The 24,931-nt window shown below is 36.5% G+C and overlaps 1 protein-coding gene across 1 annotated transcript; it reads right to left on the minus strand.

Moving 5' to 3' along the window:
* Nucleotides 1–973: 973 nt before the first annotated feature.
* On the minus strand, nucleotides 974–23,583 carry slc30a7 (solute carrier family 30 member 7). The gene is made up of 11 exons (XM_058761094.1): nucleotides 23,390–23,583; nucleotides 22,769–22,870; nucleotides 21,004–21,117; nucleotides 20,738–20,825; nucleotides 20,518–20,647; nucleotides 13,783–13,938; nucleotides 13,557–13,607; nucleotides 9,932–10,067; nucleotides 3,061–3,151; nucleotides 1,792–1,941; nucleotides 974–1,692 (listed from the first exon to the last, which is right to left on the minus strand). The coding sequence occupies exons 1-11, from the start codon at nucleotides 23,467–23,469 to the stop codon at nucleotides 1,645–1,647; spliced, it is 1,146 nt and encodes a 381-aa protein (XP_058617077.1). The 5' UTR covers nucleotides 23,470–23,583; the 3' UTR covers nucleotides 974–1,644.
* Between the last annotated feature and the right edge of the window lie 1,348 nt (nucleotides 23,584–24,931).

Below are 24,931 nucleotides of genomic sequence, written 5' to 3' on the forward strand. Positions count from 1 at the left end.
AGCCACACCTTTCAGTAATGACCTTCTGTGACTTACCCTCTTTGTGGAGGGCGTCAATGATCGTCTTCTGGATCATTGCCAAGTCAGCAGTCTTCCCCATTATTGTGGTTTCAAAGAACAAGAGATACCCAGAATTTATACTGTAGGGATGGTCATTTATTCAAACTCAAATGTAAATATTCTAATATTTTGAGATACTGATTTTTGACTTTCATGAGCTGTAAGCTCTAATCATCAAAATTAAAAGAAATAAACATTTGAAATATATCAGTCTGTGTGTAATGAATGAATATAATATACAAGTTTCACTTTTTTGAATGGAATTAGTGAAATAAATCAACTTTTTGATGATATTCTATATGACCAGCACCTGTATATATATATATATATATAAAATATGGTGCAATTTTAACAGCTTAGCAAACAAAGTTTAACATCTGGTTTAACACTTTTATGATGACAATACTGTCCTGTAAATCATACCTCAAAACTCTTCATCCTTTAAAACCTTCTTAAATGAAAGTGAAAATGTTCAAATGTCCTTTCTTCAACCCATTCCAGAGCAGAATTAATTTTATTTTGATTTGGTTTAAGTACAGCTGAAAACACAAAGTAAAAGATGTATTTATATTGAGAAAATCAGTGGAGGAAATCTTGATCAATTTTAAACTGGTAAAGGTCTGTGTGTCTAGACAGGATCAGCCTTGATTAACTGTTTCCACTTATTACTTGAAAGGAAATAAACAGTAATAGGCTCTGACATTTTACTGCAAATATGTTGGACTTGCCTACTAATGCTTGTACCTTCTTGTGCATTCATCGAAAAATCATGTAGCTGTTTTATGATTTCCATTCAAGTCATTCATCAGACTTGTGGATGAAAACAGCTGCGTCTGTGTCGTTCTGTCTATATAACAGATTTTAGGAACTTGTTCATACAAATTTTACACCATGCATGAACAGCAAAGCCAAATGCAAAGGAATGTTTTAATTGTAGACAGAACTCAAGGTCATAAAGATCCAGTTTTCATCGCATTCATGTTGTCCATCAAACATGACGTTCCAAGCGATTGTCCATGATCATTTTTAAAAAGGCACTTAAGAAATGCAGACAAATATTTATGTTTACATAATGGCATTGGCGAACAAATTCTGCACCTCTTTACAACCGAAAAACAAAGCAGGTGATGTACAAAAAGTCAATGAATCACATACTGCTATTTTTACAAATGTCCACTGAACTCCACATTCATACCACCAATAATTAAAATCCCATTCTGATGATGGGAAAGGTCAGCAATTATGAGGAAAAGAAAAAGTTTGTTGGGATCATTAAAAAAAAAAAAAATCAAAAGCAAAGGGGAACTTCAAAAACAAAACAAAGTTCAAATGATCGAGAGGGTGCACTAATGTTGCAAGTTCTTGTTTCCCTCAAAACATCACATTGTTGTAGCTGGTCAGTTGTTTTCTGGCAAGAGTGGAGTCAGACTGCTGGACTGCACCAGCTCCATCTTGATCCAAGATGGAAGTGGAGCGACAGAAACCCAAAAAGAGATGGGTTGAGGTGGAGAATTTCCCCACAGCAGCACAGAAGGCCTTTGGTCCCAGGACTCCCAAAGATCAGGAGAAAAGTGTGGCGAACTTCTACATGGCTGCCACATCAATCTGAACATAAAGTTGTCTGACGCCAACCTGGGCACAGGGCAGAAAAGATCAAGTAATGGAAACTTTGAAACATATCTTAATAAGTGAGATGAAGTTCTTACAGCTGTGTTTTCAAACAGTCCCCACCTGTGTGAAAATGTTGTGGGTTTGGCTGAGAATCCATCTAGAATCTGCGTCAGGCGCCACGAGGAGTTTGAGTGTACCAATGTAGACGTCTGTGCAAAGGGTCCAGAAGTGAGGTTCTTGGAGGTTATAGACTCCCTGAAGCTGCTGGACCTGCAGGGAACATTAGAAGTTAGCAAACGCAGCCTCAGTTTTTTGCAGAAGGTTCAATAGGGTGCTTGGACCGTCATTGGCTATCTAGAACTGTTTCAGGCAAAAACCTGGAACTTCCATCTTGCAACGGGACGAACTAAATGGTTAGCTAGTTACATTTTGGGACAATTTGGGCCCTGTTTACACCTGGTATTAAAATGCCTTTTGGTCGATCGCATCACAAGTGGACGAGAAAGAAGGCGTTTTAATCCGTCTCTTCTGTCCGCTTTCGACCACTTCTGTCCGAGTTTCGTTTGAGGGGAGGGGGATTTCTTTAGTGGCTGTCAGGTCGAATGCGTTTTTGTGGAAGTGGTCAAAAGTGGACAAAAAGTTTTACACCCCATTCACACCTGTTTTTAATAGGGATGGTAAGATTCACCGATCTGCATCAGTGCACAGGCATGAAAGTTAACGATCTGATGCATCGATTTAAAAAAAAAAAAAAAAATGCATCAGATACAAGTTGGCATTTGCATTGCGATGCATCATTTCTCACATATTTGCATTGGTAAAAACTGATTTATTTATTGATATAGAATTATTAGTAGATAAGTGACCAATAATTGATGACCAATTTTTCATATGTAGTTTGATTTCTCGTCTCTAAACTGTTTCTACTGCTGCTACATGAAGTATGAGACAGAGACATGTCCTGAGAGTCACACGGAATATAGATTAACATGGCTGTCTGTCTGAACCAAAGAAATAAAAGTGAACTCTCTGTACCATATTGAATTGCATTGCGTAATTTTTTTCCATTGCATCGTAATGCATTGAATCGTATCAAAATCGGATCGCACTGCATCGTAATAGTGGTGAATCGTATCGCATCGGTAGCTGCTTCAAACGCATCAATAATGTATCATATCGTTGGCTATGACATCACATCAGTCTAAGTTGTGGAGATGCACATCCCTAGTATTTAGCATTGTCCACTTGTGATCGGATTGATAAAAACGCATCTTAATACCAGATGTAAACAGTGCCTTGGCTATAATTCCAGTTGATATCCCAGGTTACCTCTGTCTGACCAAGTAGCCAACTTTCATAAATGGGATCCAGAAGATGGAAATGACTCACCCTCTGGTAGCATTCAGGAAGGGTATGGTCCAGAGAAGGAGGAGTCCGTTGCATCAAGATCCCAATGGATTCCCTGAGCAGAGGAACCACACTGTGGGAAAGAGAGAGGCGAGAAATAAGTCACTGTTCTGTGAGACATGAGCTCAATGGAGCGCCAAGTACTAGGCAAACTGGCAACAGGAAGGGACGCCAAACATAAAGACGTCATTGGTTATGAATCGGTTAGTGACCTAACAGCTTGCCACATCATGTTATAAGCTGAGGAGAGGAAATTCTGTCATTATCATGACAAACAAGAACTCTTTTCATTCTGATTATTTCAGGGCATGCTCAGTGTGGTCCAACATAAACTTGCCCATCTTATGGTTGGGGTGGAGTAACCGAGAGCTGTGCTGACGTCATTCCAACAGCTGTAGTGCATGTGAGCCGGCAAGCAACCCTGAGCACACCAGGATAGACATCTAAACCCATTCATTCTGCTGAAGAATCACTTGGCTGAAACGGTTGACCGGTTAAGAAAGGACTAGGCCTATTTCTCTCCTAACCAGTCAGTCGTTTCTGCCCCATCAAAGCTAGGTCTTGGCTAGGCCAGCATCTTACAAAGTCATCAGTCCTCCTTGAAACATTCAAGGCCTGACCACTGCTCCATCTGGGAACCATTAGAGGGTTCCTTGGTTTGGACTTTTTTCCCGGTCCCTAATCTACTCTATCACCCCCATGTTCTCCTGAACTCCTCCCTGAAACCCCAGCCTCAGTTTGGGACACGCAAAAGTGGAGAAGCTGATCGTTGTCTCATTTGGACGTTCATGAAACTATGGCATAAAAGAGATGTTTCACAACATTTGACCTTGCTAAACACTCCTTGGCACACATGGTTGAAAAACTGCAATAATGTGTGCCTTCAAAATATTTTGCCCCAACTTTGTTTTGATAAAACTTTAAAAAACTGCAATCATGTTACTCACAAGGCTTCGATTTCACAATAGTTGTGTCTTGACCCGTGAGGTTTCGCAGACTTTCACTACCCTATATTGAGAGTAATATCAATCGATATAAACACAATGCTTCTAACCAATCTATAGTGATACTGACTACTCAGCGCTCTTTGTGGTCAAATAATATTAGGTGATGTGTTTAAAGTGCAACACATGCAAGCGTTTCTGTTCAATACCTCCCTCAAGATGACTGTGGTTTACCAAGCAATGTTTGCAAGTGAACAAGCTTGTAATCTATACTAAAGCCACATAGGAACATAAAAACCGGAGCCTGATTGGTCTGTCTTGTCCCTTTTTGGATCTATTAGCTTTAGTACACCCGGAAAATGAAATGTATCAAGTCTACTGGCAGACTGACAAATTAGATCCATTCTGAAAGTGCAGAAAAAGCCAGGTAATTCTGCAAATGTTATTGTCAATGCAATTAGATGTCTGAAATTTGGGCAGGTCAATATTTTTAACCTTATTTCCCTCATTAGTTTATGTAAATGGTTTTAGTAAATGGTCCAGCAATGTGACAACTGAAAAATAATTATATTTCAATATATATATATATATATATATATATATATATATATATATATATATATATATATATATATATATATTATATATATATATATATATATATATATATATATATATATATATATATATATATATATATATATATATATATATATATATATATGCTAAAATAAAAATATATATTTTTAATGATATTAAATTAAATATTTTAATATTCAATTATTAAATTAACAATTGATATTATTTCATATTTGGTATATATTTTATACTGAACATTATATACCATTATTCCTGTAGTCTCTCAATTAAAATGAGGTTATAAAAGCTGTATTTATAAATAAAATAATTTTTAAATGCTGTTTAAAATAAGTGTTAGATTAAGTGTAGCATGTCACACCGCAGAACTTGTCAACTTTCTGAAGGTTTTCTATAAATTACCATATGTTTCCATCAACATATACTGTGACAGGGCATCATAAAACTGGCCACTGTGCATTCCTCTCAGTAACCGGTGTGTTTGTCCCTCTTTTGGACAATAAAATGAAAACAGGAAAGTACTGGATGAGGGTACCTCAGACCTCTGACATCACACTATTGTTCCACACCTTCCTGTTCAGTGAAACAGAGGCACTCTTACTCACCGTTCGCTGGCACTTGATGGCTAACCTGCCCCGAAAACTCAGTAATGAAAGTTACACAAGTGACTCAGCTGGCTGAAATACAATTACGTGCGAGCATCAAGGTTAAGCTGGCCAGTGACACAGATGAAATGTTACCACCCAGGTCAGGGTGACATTCAGGATGAAATATTTCTGCAAGGACGCTAGTAATCACCTATGGACTCTTTTGGAAACCAGGAAAACATCTTTGAGTCACACGCGGCACAAGGCAGTTACTCGTAAAAGCACACTTCTAAACCACATGGAAATGATTGGTTATCACGCCCAGACAACCTGAGTACCAAACTGGAGCACAGAAATATTTATGACCACCACAAGAATGAGGTGACTGTAGTGAGGTCTGCGTCTGAAACAGCAGTGGGAATTAGAACAGGTACATTCAACATGAGATTTATATGCAATAGGACCTAACAAACTTTTCCATTTCTAGGGCAAGCAGTTATTGGGATTCCACCACAAAAAGCTTTAGACGCTTTCCTGCTAGGAACCAACTGCACTCAAGCTATGGCCATAACCACAGGATTGTATAGCTATTAGGCCTTGTGCATAAAACTTCTGCTTGGACTCGAGAGCTCATTTTTATAGTTTGAGAGTCTGCAAACGTTCAAACGTTTTCTGACCAGCTCTACAAATGATCACTAATACTAAAACTTTCATCCCACATAGCTGATGGTCACAAAAGGTCCAATCTGAATGTAGAAGACAATTTGTGTAAAACTGAAATCAAATCTCATGAAACATTTCTGGGTCACATTTCACCTCAAAAATCAAATAAAATGAAGTTACATTATTTTCATAACAATTAAGCTCATTTTCCAATATAACTTGCATACACACACACACACACACACACACACAAACAATACAAATATGATTTGAATTATTTAAAAAATTATATATTTTCATTTATTTTATATGATTTTGGGGTGAAATCACTTTTGAGAGATTCGCCACAGACTTAAAAAGGAGACAACCTTAAAAACTGAAAAGGCTTGGACATAAATGAGCTAGAACCTTGAAAACTACATTTTAATTTTATATTAACTGATCAAAACCAGTTAATATGAAATTAAAATGAAATCAATTCAAGTAGCTCAAACAATAACCTGCAATTAGTGAAAATGGAGTGAAACCCGATGGAAATCAGAAACTCTCCAGACTGAATGATACAGCCCTCAGTTAACATTGATTACATCTATATACAGAGCTGAGCGTTAAGTAAAGTGTTGCATGTATAAGTGGCTTGTTCCCCACCTGCACCAATAAGCCGTAAATTAGCATTCGAAAAAAAACCACACAGTGTTAAGTAGCTAGCAGCCTGCACAGAGCTAAAGCGCATTATGTGCAAAAAATACAGTAGATCAAAGAATAACACAATAAAAAGCGACAAAAGCAGCTTTGGAGAGCCGTTTAAACACTTTTGCACTGAGGCCTGACAAATGAATCCATCCTCAAAGGCCCAGCTTAGTACAGCCAGAACAAATGTTAATTACTGTTAACGTTCTTTACGCGCCCATTCCTCGGGCTTTAGGCTGGGACCAAAGCGATTAGCGGTCTTTAGAAGACTTTGGTGGTGGAGGGACTGCTGTAGGTCACAGCAGCAGGACTCCTCCACTCCCTTCAACTAATCACAGGGTACCGGGACAGATCCAGCTGCTGCAGCCGTACTGAGATATCCCCCTAAAGAAAGCCTACCGCACCCAGAGCGGCCTTAGCTAAACACGCCCCGGTTGGCGTGCAGTGGGGGGTCTTTTGCCGAGAGTCCCGCGCAAATGTGTCACGCCTCAGGTGCGGCTGATGAAGGAGAAGTCCATCATCCTAGCGAAAGGTCAAACATCCAAATGCGAGCAAGATGGCTGGATCAAAACAAGGCGCTCTCCTGAGAATATCAATCTCACAATGAGGGGTACATGGGAAAAATGCTGTCCAAACAAAGCAGAGTCCATCTTAATGATCAAACGAAGAACCACAGACATTCCACGCGGCCAATTATGGTCTCTCTCTCAAGACTCCAACGATAAATGATTCTGCTGCACCAGACGTACACAGGCATGAAGTTCAAATGCGTAAGAGTCTAGAGTTGCAGATGAACTCGTGCTTTGGTCCACAGTACCATCTTTCACACTAGCGTATCATGTGTTTAATAAATCTATATCCATAACAGCCATGTTTCCCCAAACTCATTAAGCCTAGTTCTGGAGAACACATCACTTTTCTTGGGCGATGTTTGGAATAGCATACTAGCATATTACTATTTATTCAGTATATAGTAGATATGCTGTACTTGGTATGCAAATTTTGAACCCTTCAAGTACCCTTGACAGTTCATTTGGCAAAATCCCACAATTTACTGCATGGTACTAAGTGGAACGCGAAATAAAATAATTTGAAAAAAAAAAAAATTCATACTATTTTTTTTAAAGACATTTATAATGTTAAAAAATATTATATTACATAAGTGGTGTGCAGGTGTGCATGTGCGACCAAAATAAATTTAAAAAAAATGCTCTGGGTAAATAAGTTTGCGCACCAACATGGTTGAACGCTGTTAATGTGCAATCACCGTTTTAGACCGACTACCTGTAATACTGTATAATATTTCCATTTAAACTGAACACATTTCTAGGTTATGCGCTGCCGGTTTCAGAGCAAAACGAAAAATTATGACATTTCATTTATTGACGCACTTCACTCGGCAGTGCTAAAACTGGCAGTGCTTACTTGCTGGCAACCTGCCAAAATAAAAGCTTACTGGTTTTAGGTTTGAAGATGTTAAAAATTACTGTAAAAAAGAAAAAAAAAAATGACATCACCAACAGCCGTGTGGGCAGAGCACCGACATATAGCGTCGTTGTGCTACGCGCGTCCCGAGTTCAAATCCTGACTCGAGGACCTTTCCCAATCCCGCCAATTTTATGAAGGGAGGTGCTTCATAAAAACAGGAAATGTTCAGTACATTTATAGGAGAAGGGACAGAGCGGTGTAGAATAAAGGTAAATTATGTGAAAAAAAGAAAATTATGTAAATCTAAAAAAAATTATATATATTTTTTAATATTAGCATTGTAATTTGTAAGTGTGCTATAAAATAATTGCATTTTAATTAATAATCATTATTTATTTAAAAATGTAATATTAATCAAAATATATCATTTAGTTTATTATTTTACTTTTAAAAACAAAATAAATACAATAATTATTACTATTATGAATTATTTAATTTTTATAGTTATATTTAAATGGGTTACACTGTGTAGTGTGAGCAGCAAACCAAATCTCCAGGTGCTCTCATGAGAACCAGACTGAAAAACTTACGTGCATCCCTGATTATATTTCAAGTAAAATTCAAATTTGCATCAAGGTATCAAATTACATTTTTAAAACAAAATAAAATAGAAAACAGTTATTTTAATTTGTAATAATATTTCGTAATACTACTGTATTTTTGATCATATAAGTGCAGCCTTGGTGAGCATAAAAGACGTCTTGAAACATTTTAAAAACAGTGAACAGTAGTATACACAGCACAATATGCTAGTATTCAATTCTGAAAACAGTTTTCAGAATTTTGCTTAATTTAAAGTCTCAGAAAACCAATACATGTTTAGTCATAAAAAAAAAATCAGTGTCAAAAGACAAAACATCTACAGATGGACCACAGGAACGAAGTCTTAAGCTTCACAAGCTCATTTCTGGTTTGTAGCAGTTTTTAATTATCTACTTTGAATTTAATGGCTTTCCATACTAGTGTGATACCTTTGTACATGCGCCATACCAGATCGGCCTCTAGATTGCACCTGAATGAGACCGAGACGCTGTCACGCAGGTGCAATGTGGGAAAATGTCCACAATCTTAGCCCTACTCTCGATTCTCAGGATTTGCCATTCGGCCACTGCATGGAAAACTGAAGAAGAGGGGAAAAAATGTCCAAGACGGGGTCTCGATGACATAACCCCCCCCCCACTTTTTGAGAAACAAAGAGAAGGGAAAAATCCATCTTAAAAGATGCCTTTGTTGAAGTAACATTCACAGATCGCCACCACATTCCAGAGAGGGAGAAGAAAAGCCTCAAACACAGACAAGAGGGAGCGAGAGGGGGGTTGGAGGGACGAGATGAATATGCGGGAAAAGGCTTTGCTCAAACTCGTGCATTTTGCAAAAAGGGGCCACGAACGGTGCCTCTTCACTGGAGCACAGTAACCACAAGCCATCTGCAATTTAAACATGGTGCAGTCCTGCTCAAATTTACACAGCCTTTACATACATTTACCTACATCACACATAAAATAAAGCATATTCATCACCATAAAAGCATCTGATGGCATTTTCAAGAGTATGGATATGTTTAAAAAGTGATGAAATGCTATGCATTTTTCCTTCACGACTGGAGTTGTTTGAAAAATGCCACATGAGAGAGTCCCATGCTGGGTTTTCTGGCTTCGCCACATGTTGAGAAAGTGCTCTGGCCTCCACCCTCGGAGCATGTATCCTGTAATTCACCCGGCTGGAGCGCCAACGGCTTCACAGGGCTCTTGGTGAAGGGCACTGTGAAGTGGCTTTTGTATGATCTGTGTTAGGTGCTGTTGAGGGTTTCTGGGTGGGGTTTGAGGGTGGAGGATTGTCTTGAGTCGAGTCGAGAGAGGTCAGGGCTTATAATAGCGTACTCACCTCACTCCTATGAGAAGCGCGATGAGCATGGAGCAGATGGGGTCGGCGATCATCAGGTCGTATTTTTGCATTAGGATGGCTGATATGATGACACCGACACTGCCCAACGTGTCCGCAACAATGTGGAGAAAAACTCCTGAAATGAAGAAAATGAGGGTTTAGATTTATTGTTCTAAAAATAAATAAAAATAAAAGTTTAGGGTTGGATTTTTAAGCTTTTAAGCAAGTATAAAATACAGTAATCTATTTCTATTTGAATATATTTTGAACTGTAATGTATTTCTGTGATGCAAAGCTGCATTTTCAGCATCATTACTCCAGTCTTCAGTGTCACATGATCCTTCAGAAATTATTTTAATATGCTGATCCTCAAGAAAAAGTTATTATTAATATTATTATTTTTAATTTTTTGAAAACTCTGATGCATTTATTTAGGACTCTTTGATGAATAGAAAAAATATTCTAAATAACAGCATTTCTTTCAAATAGTAAAGACATTTATAATGTTTATAATAAAAAAATTATATTGTAACAATTTATGTATATTTATGTGTATATATATATATATATATATATATATATATATATATATATATATATATATATTTATGTTACAAAACATTTGTCACTTCTGATCAATTTAATGCATCGTTGCTAAATAATAATTTTAATCTACTGACATGACATTTTAGAGCAGTAGTGCATATAAATATAAAAATATAATCAATATTAAAAATGTTTTACAATATCTCAACATTAACATACTTAATATTATAACTAATACATTAATATTTATGAACTTTAAAATAACTATAAATTGTTATAAATATTTATGTTTGTTTTAATATTAATTGTATGTATATCTATACTGAGAATATATATCAATATTAATATACACCAAAAATACATAACATTTACAGAATGTTATATTAAGATTACAAACACTTAAAAATAAATTATTTTTTTTATTTTTCAATTGAATTACCAAAGATTTGTGTAGGCTTTTAGCTTAACAACTTAATAACATAAAATCTATTAGAATCAAATTTATAATTTGCACAAGTTAATGACTAGACTTTTTCCAAATTGGTCACTTATGAAGTAGACAGTTTTTCAATAGTGTCTGTAGGTAGTTTACAGCAAATTATGCACTAGGGCTTAAAGGTCCTGGTCAATTTAAATTAAAAAGCACTAATTTTGAGTTAATATTGTGTCTGGGATGAGGATACAACTTTTGCTAGCACTCATGTTTAAACACGACTCCTGCAGACGGAACGAACCCGCTGTCTTGGATACCGTCTCTAGCGGTAACCCTCAAACTGATGAGGTCATTCCACAAACAGGTCATACGAGTGCATCCTCAATGAATGGTCAACCTGCAGGTCTGTCCTGCCTGACTGAATGTCCAAAACATATCATACGCTACTATGTTAAAACCAACATGAGTGAGTCAGTCAACATTTACTGAACTCAGAGGTCTGTACTGGAGAATAGCTGTGGACTGTGGTGTGACGGCACGCTATGAGACGATCCACTAAGTCCTTTCCTTCCCTCAGAATGAGATGACATACTTGCGGTTACTTTCAGTTTTACAGAAAGCACGACCGCAGTAACGGAGCAAACTCCCTAATAAGTGAAGACCCTGTCCAAATGTGGTCAAAACAAATACTAGAAAAATAACAAGAATGCTGGAGCTCTTTGTGTCCTTAGAAACAGTGGCTGTGTTTAGAATAAAAATCTAATAGTGATACTAGCTTAATACTAATACTGATAGCTTACTATGCTGTACAAACTGAATACAATCAAGACAAAACAACTGTAAGTGTATCAGTAAGACAATTAAATTAAAATGTGGTTTTTGTTTGTTGCATAATAATAATAAATTATAATATAAAATATTAAAATGATAAATATTAAAATATTTATATTTTATTAAAATGTCTCTTTTCATTAACACTACTACTAATAATAATTATATTAATCTAGTTTTGTATCACTTTTCCACATATAGTCCACCAATAAACTGTTTTGTAAAATACATAATTATGAAATATTAAAATGATAAATATGAAAACTTGTGAAATATGAAAATATTTCTTTAATACTACTAAATCAATTATTAATTTATTTTTGTATCATTTTCCAAAAATAATCTACTAATAATCTGTTTTTTGTAAAATAATAAAGATTATAAAATATTAAAATTATAAATATGAAAATATATTTTATTAAAAATATATTCCTTTCATTAATACTACTAATAATTATATTATTGATCTATTTATTGTATCACTTTTCCACAAATAATCTACTAATAATCTGTTTTTATAAAATAATTGCATTAATTATTATTAATGAAAATATGTATTGTTTGCAAAACAACAATATATGAATATTATTATTATTCTCTTGTAATAACAATAAAATATTCCATTATATTGTTTGTAATGTAATGTTTTATAAAATAATATTAATCATTAATTTTACTAGTTTTCCAATAATAGTAATTTCATAATAGCAATGATAACCTTTTTTTTTTTTGCAAAATATTACTATTAATAATACAAAATCTTCATCATAATAACAATAATTACAATAATGAGCAAAAATGTTTATTTTTATGTAAAATTTACCTTTTGTACAGTAACATCATTAAATAAATAACATTTTATTTTATAATATTATTCCAGTATATTTTTTGTAAAATGAGAATTATAATTATTTTAATAAATGCCAATAGTAATAAAATAAAAATGTTTAAATGTCTTAACCATTGGTATATAAACAAATTTTTAGACTAATTATGGTTCATTTGTCATACTGCGTAGTAAAGTCAAGTGCACTGCATTCTGGAATACAGCAATCTGTGCAGTGCTTAATATTTCATGCTGCACGTTTTGTCAAACTGAGTACATCTACCAAGTATTCTGTGTAAAAAGTAAGCGTAATAAACATAGCCAAAATAGACATAAAAATCTTCAGGACGGGAGGCTGGTTAAATCCACTTGCAATTCATCACAGGGAGTGGAGAAGAGGTCCCTCGGCTTGGATGGAGGCAGTGTAACCTTTTGCACTGTCACCTCCTCTCCTCCCCTCCCCCTCTCTACATGGTCCTCCCCTCCGTGCCCCGTTCTTTCTCCCTTGAGCAGGCCTCCCAAAGGATCCATTCTCTCTCTGTGTGTGTGCCAGGGTGAAGGGGACAAACTACTTTCTCTGCTCTGCTCTTTCCCACACAAGCTTGGACAAAGGGATTTAAAGTGACAGTGTACCACGTTTGCTCCGGTGTCAGTGTTAACCCGGTTTGCCCCGAGTCAAAGGTTAGAGGTTGGGATGGTCAGAGGTGTCACTTGGTTGCACATAAAAGTCCATCATCCAGTCATGTCTGAGCATTAATTTCAAATGGTTAAAAGAAGGAAATACTTCTGATATTTTTTAGGAGTTATGATTATAGGACCTCATCTATTAGGAATTCATAATATTGTCCACCTACAAAAGAGGAAAAAGCTGTCTAGACCTGATTGTAAATATTTTCATATCTGGTGCCTGTTCAAAAGCAAGGCAAATATTGCGACAAAGAGATCTCTAGCACCATCTGGAGGAGAACAAACATAGAAAACAGACGTACCTTGTAATATCTGCTTGCTGGAGCCTTTTCCGGGTGTGTGCAAATGGTCATCTGAGGACACGGACAGATTAGAAATGAATCACACTATACCAGACACCATTACGATCAAAACAGCTTCTGCAATTTTCACACAGCATGAGGACAAAATAACACAGCTGATGCATTATAACGGTACTGAGTCATAACAGAACTGCACTCAAATCAATGAGGTAGCTTGAGGTCCTACCATGGCAGTGAGGATCGTCATGTGAATGTCCGTGTCCTCCGTGTGAATGCCCGTGATCGTCGTGTCCGTGTTTGGACTCGTGACTGTGGCCGTGGCCTCCATGACTGTGCCCATGTCCCACACTGCCATTAAATAGAGAATGACTGTGGCCATGACCTTAAAAATAAGAGGACATATCTATAAAGAAACTATGCACCTTATTTCAGCAAATAATAATAATTGCACACATACAATTTTATATAAATGTTAATGATATGTGCACAAATAAAAAAAATACATATTTTTGTATGCGTGTCTAATATATATATATATATATATATATATATATATATATATATATGCTAAATGTGCTAAAATGTGTTATCACACAGTACAATGCCACAGATGTCACAAGTTTTGAGGGAGCGTGCAGTTGGCATGCTGACTGCAGGAATGTCCACCAGAGCTGTTGCCCGTGAATTGAATGTTCATTTCTCTACCATAAGCCGTCTCCAAAGACGTTTCAGAGAATTTGGCAGTACATCCAACCGGCCTCATAACCGCAGACCACGTGTAACCACACCAGCCCAGGACCTCCACATCCAGCATCTTTACCTCCAAGATCGTCTGAGACCAGCCACCCGGACAGCTGCTGCAACAATCGGTTTGCATAACCAAAGAATTTCTGCACAAACTGTCAGAAACCGTCTCAGGGAAGCTCATCTGCATGCTCGTCATCCTCATTGGGGTCTCGACCTGACTGCAGTTCGTTGTCGTAACCGACTTGAGTGGGCAAATGCTCACATTCGATGGCGTCTGACACTTTGGAGAGGTGTTCTCTTCACGGATGAATCCCGGTTTTCACTGTACAGGGCAGATGGCAGACAGCGTGTATGGCGTTGTGTGGGAAAGCGGTTTGGGTAAGTAGGTAAGTGGCCCATGGTGGCGGTGGGGTTATGGTATGGGCAGGCGTATGTTATGGACAACGAACACAGGTGCATTTTATTGATGGCATTTTGAATGCACAGAGATACCGTGACGAGATCCTGAGGCCTATTGTTGTGCCATTCATCCACGACCATCACCTGCATGTCACCATCATGTTGCAGCATGATAATGCACGGCCCCATGTTGCAAGGATCTGTACACAATTCCTGGAAGCTGAAAACATCCCAGTTCTTGCATGGCCAGCATACTCACCGGACATGTCACCCATTGAGCATTTTTGGGATGCTCTGGATTAGGGGTCGACCGATTATCGGCCTGGCCGATTATCGGCACTGATATTACTCATTTTTATGATTATCGGTATCGGTCGTTTTCAAAACCGATGTGCCGATAAAATTATTTAATTCTGAAACGCGCTATTTGGCTCTGATGCAGCCTGTCAGAACTCACCACTCTGTGGCCTCGAGCAGTCTCCGCCTACCGCGCATCTGATTTGTTGGGAGTCACGATTCAGACCAATCAATGTGGAAGACTAAGGCACTCTAACACTGAAAGCGCTTGCTACAGTTTCAGTGCATCAGTTGTCTCTCAAAGGCAGCAACAGACGTTGCTCAAGTTGCAATAAATCACAATCCACTACACTGAAGTTGCAAAACACCTCAATATTATCTATTTATGGTTTCCGCGATGGGAAAACGCAGATGGAATCGCGGAATCCAGTCATATAAAGGGAATTTACTGCACACGGAGTTCGTCAAAGTTTGGATGAATTAATCAAAAGTAGGTCAGTTAAATTGACTCGCGCTATGGACTAGTATCTGTAAATACTAAGCTGCAAAAAGACTTATTTAAATATGAATTCTCTGTATATGTGAATGGCACAGACGCGTGGTTTTGATTATACACACACACACACTGAAGTGCGCGACGCTCGCGGTGTTTTCAGCATCTGCCTTCTCACTAAATGAGGACATAAATACATGAACAACATCCCCAGAACTGCTCTGAGAGTTACTTCATGAGCATTTGACCGTTTCATTTGAGTAAAACGATCGTCATATCACATAAGAGGTCCTCATGGCAACCCGTCAAAATAAAAGTTCGGTTTATCTACTACTAATATTACTACAACAACAACTTTTGTTTAAAAGAATAATCACACAATACGCTATTGTTTTCATTTTAATGGTAAACAGATTTGTTTGCCACAAAATTGAGTTTAACTCATTTGATTAAAAGATAACTGAAATTAATGTTTTATGGATTCATTTGCAGTGCACTGTAAATTAAAACTAATCGAAATTACTGTCACATAGGCCAAGATTAAGATACTGTCACAAAGGCAAAGATTAGGACGACATAAATTGTGACATTTCAAGTGTGCCTATAACAGGCTATTAGTGTTATAGTTTAATTAAAATAGTTACAGTCTTCACAACTTCTACAATGGAGCTATGAAGACAATTAAATTATTTACACTTATTATATTATAATTATGAGAGGTTATGCTATTACACATACATTTCTAACATGAAAATTATTGAAGCCAAATACTTACATTTCCCCAAGCTGTTTAGCTGTAGTACAGTATTCATAGGCTTAATCATGAAGCATGCAGTGGCCCCACTTTTAACTCTCTCTTTATATTACCCTTATTGTAGATGGATGCATGGAGGATGACAAGAGTAAGAAGTGCAATCAACACCAGGGAAGGCAGTTTTTGTCAGAGCCCTTGTTATTCTTAATTTTGACATTAATATTCATTTTTACATCAGACATAATATATCGGTTAAAAATATTGGTTATCGGTCCACTTGGTATGTAATAATCGGTATCGGCATCGGCCCTGAAAAACACATATCGGTCGACCCCTACTCTGGATCGGCATATACGACAGCGTGTTCCAGTTCCTGCCAATATCCAGCAACTTCGCAGAGCCATTGAAGAGGAATGGACCAACATTCCACAGGCCACAATCAACAACCTGATCAACTCTATGCAAAGGAGATGTGTTGCACTGCGTGAAGCAAATGGTGCTCACACCAGATACTGAATTGTTTTCAGACCCCCTCCCCGGACCCCCCCAATACAGTAAGTATTTCATACATATACACACAGTATCTCACAAAAGTGAGTACCCCCCTACATTTCAGCAAAAATTTTAGCGTATCTCCTCAAGGGACAATACTACGCAAATGAAACTTGGATATATTTTAGAGTAGTCAATGTGCATCTTGTATAGAAGTACACATTTACTGTCTTCTAAATATAACTCAACATACAGCCATTATTGTCCAAATAACTGGCAACAAAAATGAGTACACCCTAAGTGAACATGTCAAAACTGTGTCCCAAGTGTCAATATTTTGTAGGGGCGCCATTGTTATCTAGCACTGCCTTAATCCTCCTGGGCATGGAGTTCACCAGAGCTGTACAGGTTGTTGCTGGGATCCTCTTCCACTCCTCCATAATAACATCACGGAGCTGCTGGATGTTAGACACATGGTGCTTCTCCACCTTCAGCTTGAGGATGCCCCACATGTGCTCAATAGGGTTCAGGTCTGGAGACATATTTGGCCACTCCATCACCTTCACCTTCAGCTTCATCAGCAAGGCAGTTGTAATCTTGGCAGTGTATTTGGGGTCGTTATCATGTTGGAATACTGCCCTGTGGCCCAGTCTCCGAAGGGAGGGGATCATGCTCTGCTTCAGTATGTCACAGTGCATGTTGGCATTCATGGTTCCCTCAATGAACTGTAGCTCCCCAGTGCCGACAGCACTCATGCAGACTCTCAGAGCAGTTCTGGAGATGTTGTTCATGTATTTATGTCCTCATTTAGTGAGGCGGCAGACGTTAATATCACCGCAAGCATCACGCGGGCTTCTGTATGAGTAGTGAACAAACCCGCGCGTCTGCGCCATACATTAACACAGAGACACGCAGAAGTCATATTTAAATAGTCGTTTTGCGGCTTAATATTTACAAATAGGAGCGGGAGTGTGCTCACTTGTGTGTGCGCTTATGTTTGTGTGTGTGTGTGTGTGTGTGTGTGTGTGCGAGAACCGGGGCAGAACTCCGCTGTGCTCGATACAGAGAGCGCGACCATGTAACGTAGAGACAGAAATGACATGCCGTCGTGTAAATAAGATAAATAACACAAGGCAGGCCGCCCCCCTAAAATAATGGTAGGGGAAACACTGACTACTGATCAAAAGTTCAGAATAACTAGGATTTTTTAATATTTCTGAAACATAGGAGATTTCTTTGAGAAACACTTAATATACAAACTGTCACAATTAATAAAAAACCCATCTTAGCAGTCACTAGACAATGGAAAATAGTTGATTATACCCTTAAAAGAGACTGTATACGATGAGTCATATTAACAAAAACAATGCATCACATCTTTCTAAACTTTATTTCAGGAGCATACACATACACAGTGTATATTTAAAGTACAAACCCGATTCCAAAAAAGTTGGGACACTGTACAAATTGTGAATAAAAAAGGAATGCAATAATTTACAAATCTCATAAACTTATATTTTATTCACAGTAGAATATAGATAACATATCAAATGTTGAAAGTGAGACATTTTGAAATTTCATGCCAAATATTGGCTCATTTTGGATTTCATGAGAGCTACACATTCCAAAAAAGTTGGGACAGGTAGCAATAAGAGGCTGGAAAAGTTAAATGTACATATAAGGAACAGCTGGAGGACCAATTTGCAACTTATTAGGTCAATTGGCAACATAATTGGGTATAAAAAGAGCCTCTCAGAGTGGCAGTGTCTCTCAGAAGTCAAGATGGGAAGAGGATCACCAATTCCCCCAATGCTGCGGCGAAAAATAGTGGGAGCAATATCAGAAAGGAGTTTCTCAGAGAAAAATTGCAAAGAGTTTGAAGTTATCGTCATCTACAGTGCATAATATCATCCAAAAATTCAGAGAATCTGGAACAATCTCTGTGCCTAAGGGTCAAGGCCGGAAAACCATACTGGATGCCCGTGATCTTCGGGCCCTTAGACAGCACTGCATCACATACAGGAATGCTACTGTAATGGAAATCACAACATGGGCTCAGGAATACTTCCAGAAAACATTGTCGGTGAACACAATCCACCGTGCCATTCGCCGTTGCCGGCTAAAACTCTATAGGTCAAAAAAGAAGCCATATCTAAACATGATCCAGAAGCGCAGGCATTTTCTCTGGGCCAAGGCTCATTTAAAATGGACTGTGGCAAAGTGGAAAACTATTCTGTGGTCAGACGAATCAAAATTTGAAGTTCTTTTTGGAAAACTGGGACGCCATGTCATCCGGACTAAAGAGGACAAGGACAACCCAAGTTGTTATCAGCGCTCAGTTCAGAAGCCTGCATCTCTGATGGTATGGGGTTGCATGAGTGCGTGTGGCATGGGCAGCTTACACATCTGGAAAGGCACCATCAATGCTGAAAGGTATATCCAAGTTCTAGAACAACATATGCTCCCATCCAGACGTCGTCTCTTTCAGGGAAGACCTTGCATTTTCCAACATGACAATGCCAGACCACATACTGCATCAATTACAACATCATGGCTGCGTAGAAGGAGGATCCGGGTACTGAAATGGCCAGCCTGCAGTCCAGATCTTTCACCCATAGAAATGGAGCATCATAAAGAGGAAGATGCGACAAAGAAGACCTAAGACAGTTGAGCAACTAGAAGCCTGTATTAGACAAGAATGGGACAACATTCCTATTCCTAAACTTGAGCAACTTGTCTCCTCAGTCCCCAGATGTTTGCAGACTGTTATAAAAAGAAGAGGGGATGCCACACAGTGGTAAACATGGCCTTGTCCCAACTTTTTTGAGATGTGTTGATGCCATGAAATTTAAAATCAACTTATTTTACCCTTGAAATGATACATTTTCTCAGTTTAAACATTTGATATGTCATCTATGTTGTATTCTGAATAAAATATTGAAATTTGAAACTTCCACATCATTGCATTCTGTTTTTATTCACAATTTGTACAGTGTCCCAACTTTTTTGGAATCAGGTTTGTACCTTGAACCATGAATCTTTAAAGTACCAAAACCCTGAACTCGCACATGAATATAATAGTCAAATGTTCAAGAAAATGAGCAGAAAAAATATTTTCTGAAATAAAATAAAGTGCTGTGTTACTTTGCATACCGTTTCAGTCATGTTTTCCCAGCAGCTGGGATTCAAAACGTGAAGGTGCAGAAAGAATTCTGGAAGAGGTTTGATCTTCTGCCTCCGTCATAGTTTTGTTTTTTCGCGCCGGCTTTAAATGTACATGACGTCATCTAATGCAGCGGCACTGCACACGCAGAACGATCGTTGTATGACACCAAAGCACCGCGAGAGCTACAGTGAGCAGACGGCTCCGCATGCGGTACTTTGATGTCATACGCTGATTGTCTGCACGGTGCTGCTCCAAGTCGAACACACCTGTACATTTCGCCCTCTGTTGGAATTACAAAGCGCTAACTTCTCCCCACCACCTCTTAGGAAAAGTAAAATAATGAAATAAAAATTGATTCTGAGGTAAACCAATCGATTTTTAAATCGTTTTAAAAAGAATCACAATAGTTAGGTGAATCGATTTTTTCTCCCACCCCTAATATATAGACTGTAATTTTTATGATAGTTAAAAGTTGCTTTTTTTTGCCTGCTGAGTATTAAATGGGCATTAAAAATCCCATAAACCAGAATATTTCCCGTATTACCAGAAACTTGAGGGGCAATATTTTTAATTAAAAACATGATTGTATGCTTATTCTATGTGAGATAATTACCTTCATCACCGTGTGAATGTCCATGTCCTCCATGTTGAAAAACGAATATTCCTACAAGATTCACCAGCAGCCCTGCTATAGACACCGGGAGCAAACGCTCATGGTGCACATCAGGGGGTTCCAGCGCCCTCTGGTGACAAGACAAGATGCCATCATTCAACAAAAACATTAGTATGTCATTTAGCAAGTAAATCAACTGTAATCTTATTCTAGTACACACCTCTACTCCTTCTGAGAAGATAAAGAACGCAGTAAAGATGAGGAAAAGGCCATTCACGAATCCTGCGAGCACTTCTGCTCTGACATACCTAAAAAAATAATCAAATAGACTTGCATAACAACCCAGTGATGAAACCAAAGACATGCAGTTTCCGGTCAACACTACTCAAGCAGAAGTGAATGCATCATTTTTAGGAAACTTGTGTCATTGGTACTCTACCCACAAAAGCTGTTTTTAAACTAAGTTAGACTGTAATGTTCTCTCACCCATATGAGAAGGAGTCATTGGACCTCCACCGTGAAATGACTGATGCTGCAAGGCCTGCCAGGAGAGCGGTGCAGTCAAAGAACATGTGAAAGGAATCGGATATCAAACCTAAACTGAGAATCAAATAAACACAAAAGGGAAGTGTTGAATTATCACGAAACCTGAGAAATACATCCTGCCCCATATTGAGGTCAGAGTCACATTGTGTAGGGCCTTTTGTTAGACATTATTCACTTTTTCACTAAAATAGTCCAAAAGGTTCATTCATGCTGACAGAGATTTGGTTGTCAAGTTAGTTTCGAATGGGTCAAACTACTCAAAATTAAATTAAATTAAATAAATATATAAATAAATCAATTTTAAACATTGAATAATAAATAAAAAACAGGAATATAATAACTCAATTATACTCTTACTAATACGTTTAAATTTAATAATGATTTAAACAGATAAATTGTTTATAAAGTATTTTAATTAGTAAAGTAAATAAAAATAATAATCATTGTTGAATATGATACAAATTGTACAATCCAATTAATAATATTAATTGCATAATATTATCATTGTTTTAATAATGTATTATAAACAACAACAAATATAATAAATAAAAATGCATACTATTATAAATGACATATTATTGCTGGTACTATTATTGATTATAATAATAATAAAAACTAATAATAAAAGCTTCACTGTCTGCACTCCTATTCATGTGTCATTTTTTGCATATTATTATTAAATGAAAGATAGTACATTAAATAAATTATTCTAATAAACAATAACAAAAAATTGAGGGATTGTGCAGTTTGCATAATATTATCAACTGCATAACATTACCATCGTTTTAAATAAAGTATTATAAACAACAACACTGGCAAACATAAATAAATAAAAATAAAAATGTATACTATTATATATTACAATTATATCATTACTACTGGTATTATTGTTGATTTAATAATAATAATAATAATAAAACCTTCACTGTCTGCACTCTGATTCATGAGACTGTCATTTTTGTTTTTGCATAATATTATCAAATGAAAGATAGCACATTAAATAAATTATTATAGTAAACAACAACAATAATAACAAAATAAAATTGTGGGATTGTGTCCTTTGCATAATGCTGAAATGCTCAATTCTGTTGTATCTCTAACTACAATGTCACCTAAAATCACATCAACTAAAAATACATATCTTCTGATCACTCTATCACTGCAAACTACTGTAAGTGTGTGCGACCTGATAATAAAAAATCATATATATATATAGATAAATCTTTTTATTAAACCTAAACCAACAATGTTACACCCTCAGTTAAAGTGTATGCACGATGTACAAATGGAAAGACATATAGTTGTTAAAATACAATGGCATACTAATGGTTAACGCCACTTCCTTTTATCCGCGGGATTTTCCCCACAAGAGTTATATTTAAAATATTACAGCCGTTTCTCAAAACCAAGTAAGATCTGCTATCTAAAATGCATTTTCAGGCATCGGAGGTGTATTTGAACGTTCAAACACACCAGAAATATGCTTTCTAGATAGGCACCTCAATAGGTTTCGAGACACATCCTGTATTTGCTGAACTTTGATCAGCTGTCAATCTTACTTCAAGGATGACTTGATAACAGCTCGTGGGAGAAACCCCAATCAAAACATTGCAAACAGAAGCTAGGGCCCAAAACAAAAGCAAACTAGCTCATCCCACATTTAGACCTACGTGGCATATTCTTGTGTTTGGCCCCCTACTGTTACCTGTTACTCCATATGCCATACATCAGCTCCACGAACGCGAACGACAGGTTCAAACACAGGAAGAAAAACAGATTGCGAGAGGTTTTATCAGCAAGAATTGATCTGGGGAAGGACACAAAGACAAAAAGAGAAAGTGGTTTCAGACTGATTCATTTATAAAAAGTGGCCTGACCAGACAGACTGGCTGTAGGAACCCACAGCTAAGCAAATACACTACTGTAGTTTATTGAAATAAAATGGTCTAGAAAAAATGACATGTGGACCAAATAATCTCTTGATAGCCACATTTTGTTGCGGGATAGATTTGAACACATTTTATTGAGTAAAATTAAATATATTATAGGTTGTGTCAAATGTTTACTTCGTACTGCTAACATCTGTCCGGCTGACAAATTAGCTGAAGCTGTCTGCTTCTTTGTTGTAACTGTTAAATTACCTTTTTAGCATATAATAGTTGTGTTTTAAAAAAGAAAAATGTTTAAATGATATTTAAAAGACCCCGTTTTAATTTCTAATGAAGTCTCGCGAGCTAACTAACGTTAGCATGCTAACTGCCTTAGCCACACAGCCGACAGCTGTGAGTGAAACTCAATTAAATATTTAGCATTTTGCCGTCTTTACCTGAACCAGCCCGATATCTTGACGAACAGGTTGAATTTGGCAGGCTTGTACTCATCATCTTTGATTGATAGCGGGAGCATTTTTCCGCCAAGCGTCTCCGGTAGCCGTTGAGCAGCACTGCGGCTTCACGAGCGTCTGGACGCGAGACAGCGAGGAGTCCTGACGTCGCGTGCGTCATGGCACTGACCCAGTGTAGGATTAAACAAAACCAACACAAACCTCATTCATTCATCCGTGCTAGAAATATTCACACGTTTGATTTCATTTAGAAGTGAATCATTCATTCATTCATTCATTCATGCTAAAAATTCATGCAAGGTTAAATTTACGACCGAAATATCCTTCTAATAGTTTAATAATACAATTAATTGTTCTTTCATGACATTTTCACACACAGTTGCAAACTAATTTAATGTCTTAATTTCTTTGTGTGAATAACTTTAAATCTATCCAATAATTTTAAGGGGGATAGTATTCATGCCATATATAAATTAATTATAGTTATTTAAAATAAAATATAAAATAACATTTTAATATGTTATAAGAATAATTATATGGCTGTAGACATTCATAGATTATTATTTTATTACTAAATAAGTAAAGCTGGATATTTCTAAAAATATATATATATATATTTCTAAATGTTAACAACATTTTCATAAAATAGTAATTATATAGTTACACAATTCATAAACTGTTATTTTATCACTAATTAAGTCTGAGTATTTCTAAAAACCTTTTTTAGTTATGATTATTACAAATTTCTTTTTAACAATATATTTTTTTCATTGCATAGATGCACAGTTGTAATGTAATGTAATATGTTATTTATTTATTTGTCATTTATTTATTTGAATAACCTTTTAAAACTATCCATTTATTTTTAACAATTTCAGAAATACCCATAATTCATAGCTTGTGTATTTTTACATCAATGTCATGAATAGATTAAATAAATTAACATTTCAATATTTTAAGAATTGTCATACAAGGTTCCACAGATGTGTGTTAATTGGAGTACTATGAGTAATTTAATTAATTCTTTTTTATTTATTTTTTTATTGTGAAATATCTTCAATCAACACAAAAGGCAGAAGTTCTCTATGTTTTTATAAATATAAAATATTTTTCAGCTAATACTGTTTTGTGTGAATTTATTGATCTGATCTGATATAATATATTCTAAAAGTCAGCTGACAATTTCTTAAATATGCTATATAGTCAGCTGGAGGTTTTGTTTTGTTTTTACAGCACAACACCACCAGATGTCACTCTTTTCTCAGGTAGGTCCATTACAGTTACGCACAGATTTGAGGAAATTTAGTAGAAAGATTTGTTCTCTCAAACTGAATTTATAACAAATGTTTGGTCTAGACTCTAGGTCATTATAACATATAAGCCTAAAGAAATTCCTTAAAAAATAAATAAATAAATAAAAAATAAAATTAATATTAATAAAGACAAATAAAGATCTATGACTTGTTACAGGAAACACAAATAAAACATGAAATACATTACTGTAAAAACGTGAGGTATAATCTC

The sequence above is a fragment of the Onychostoma macrolepis genome, chromosome 22 (assembly GCF_012432095.1).
Source record: "Onychostoma macrolepis isolate SWU-2019 chromosome 22, ASM1243209v1, whole genome shotgun sequence".
NCBI classification, from domain to species: domain Eukaryota; kingdom Metazoa; phylum Chordata; class Actinopteri; order Cypriniformes; family Cyprinidae; genus Onychostoma; species Onychostoma macrolepis.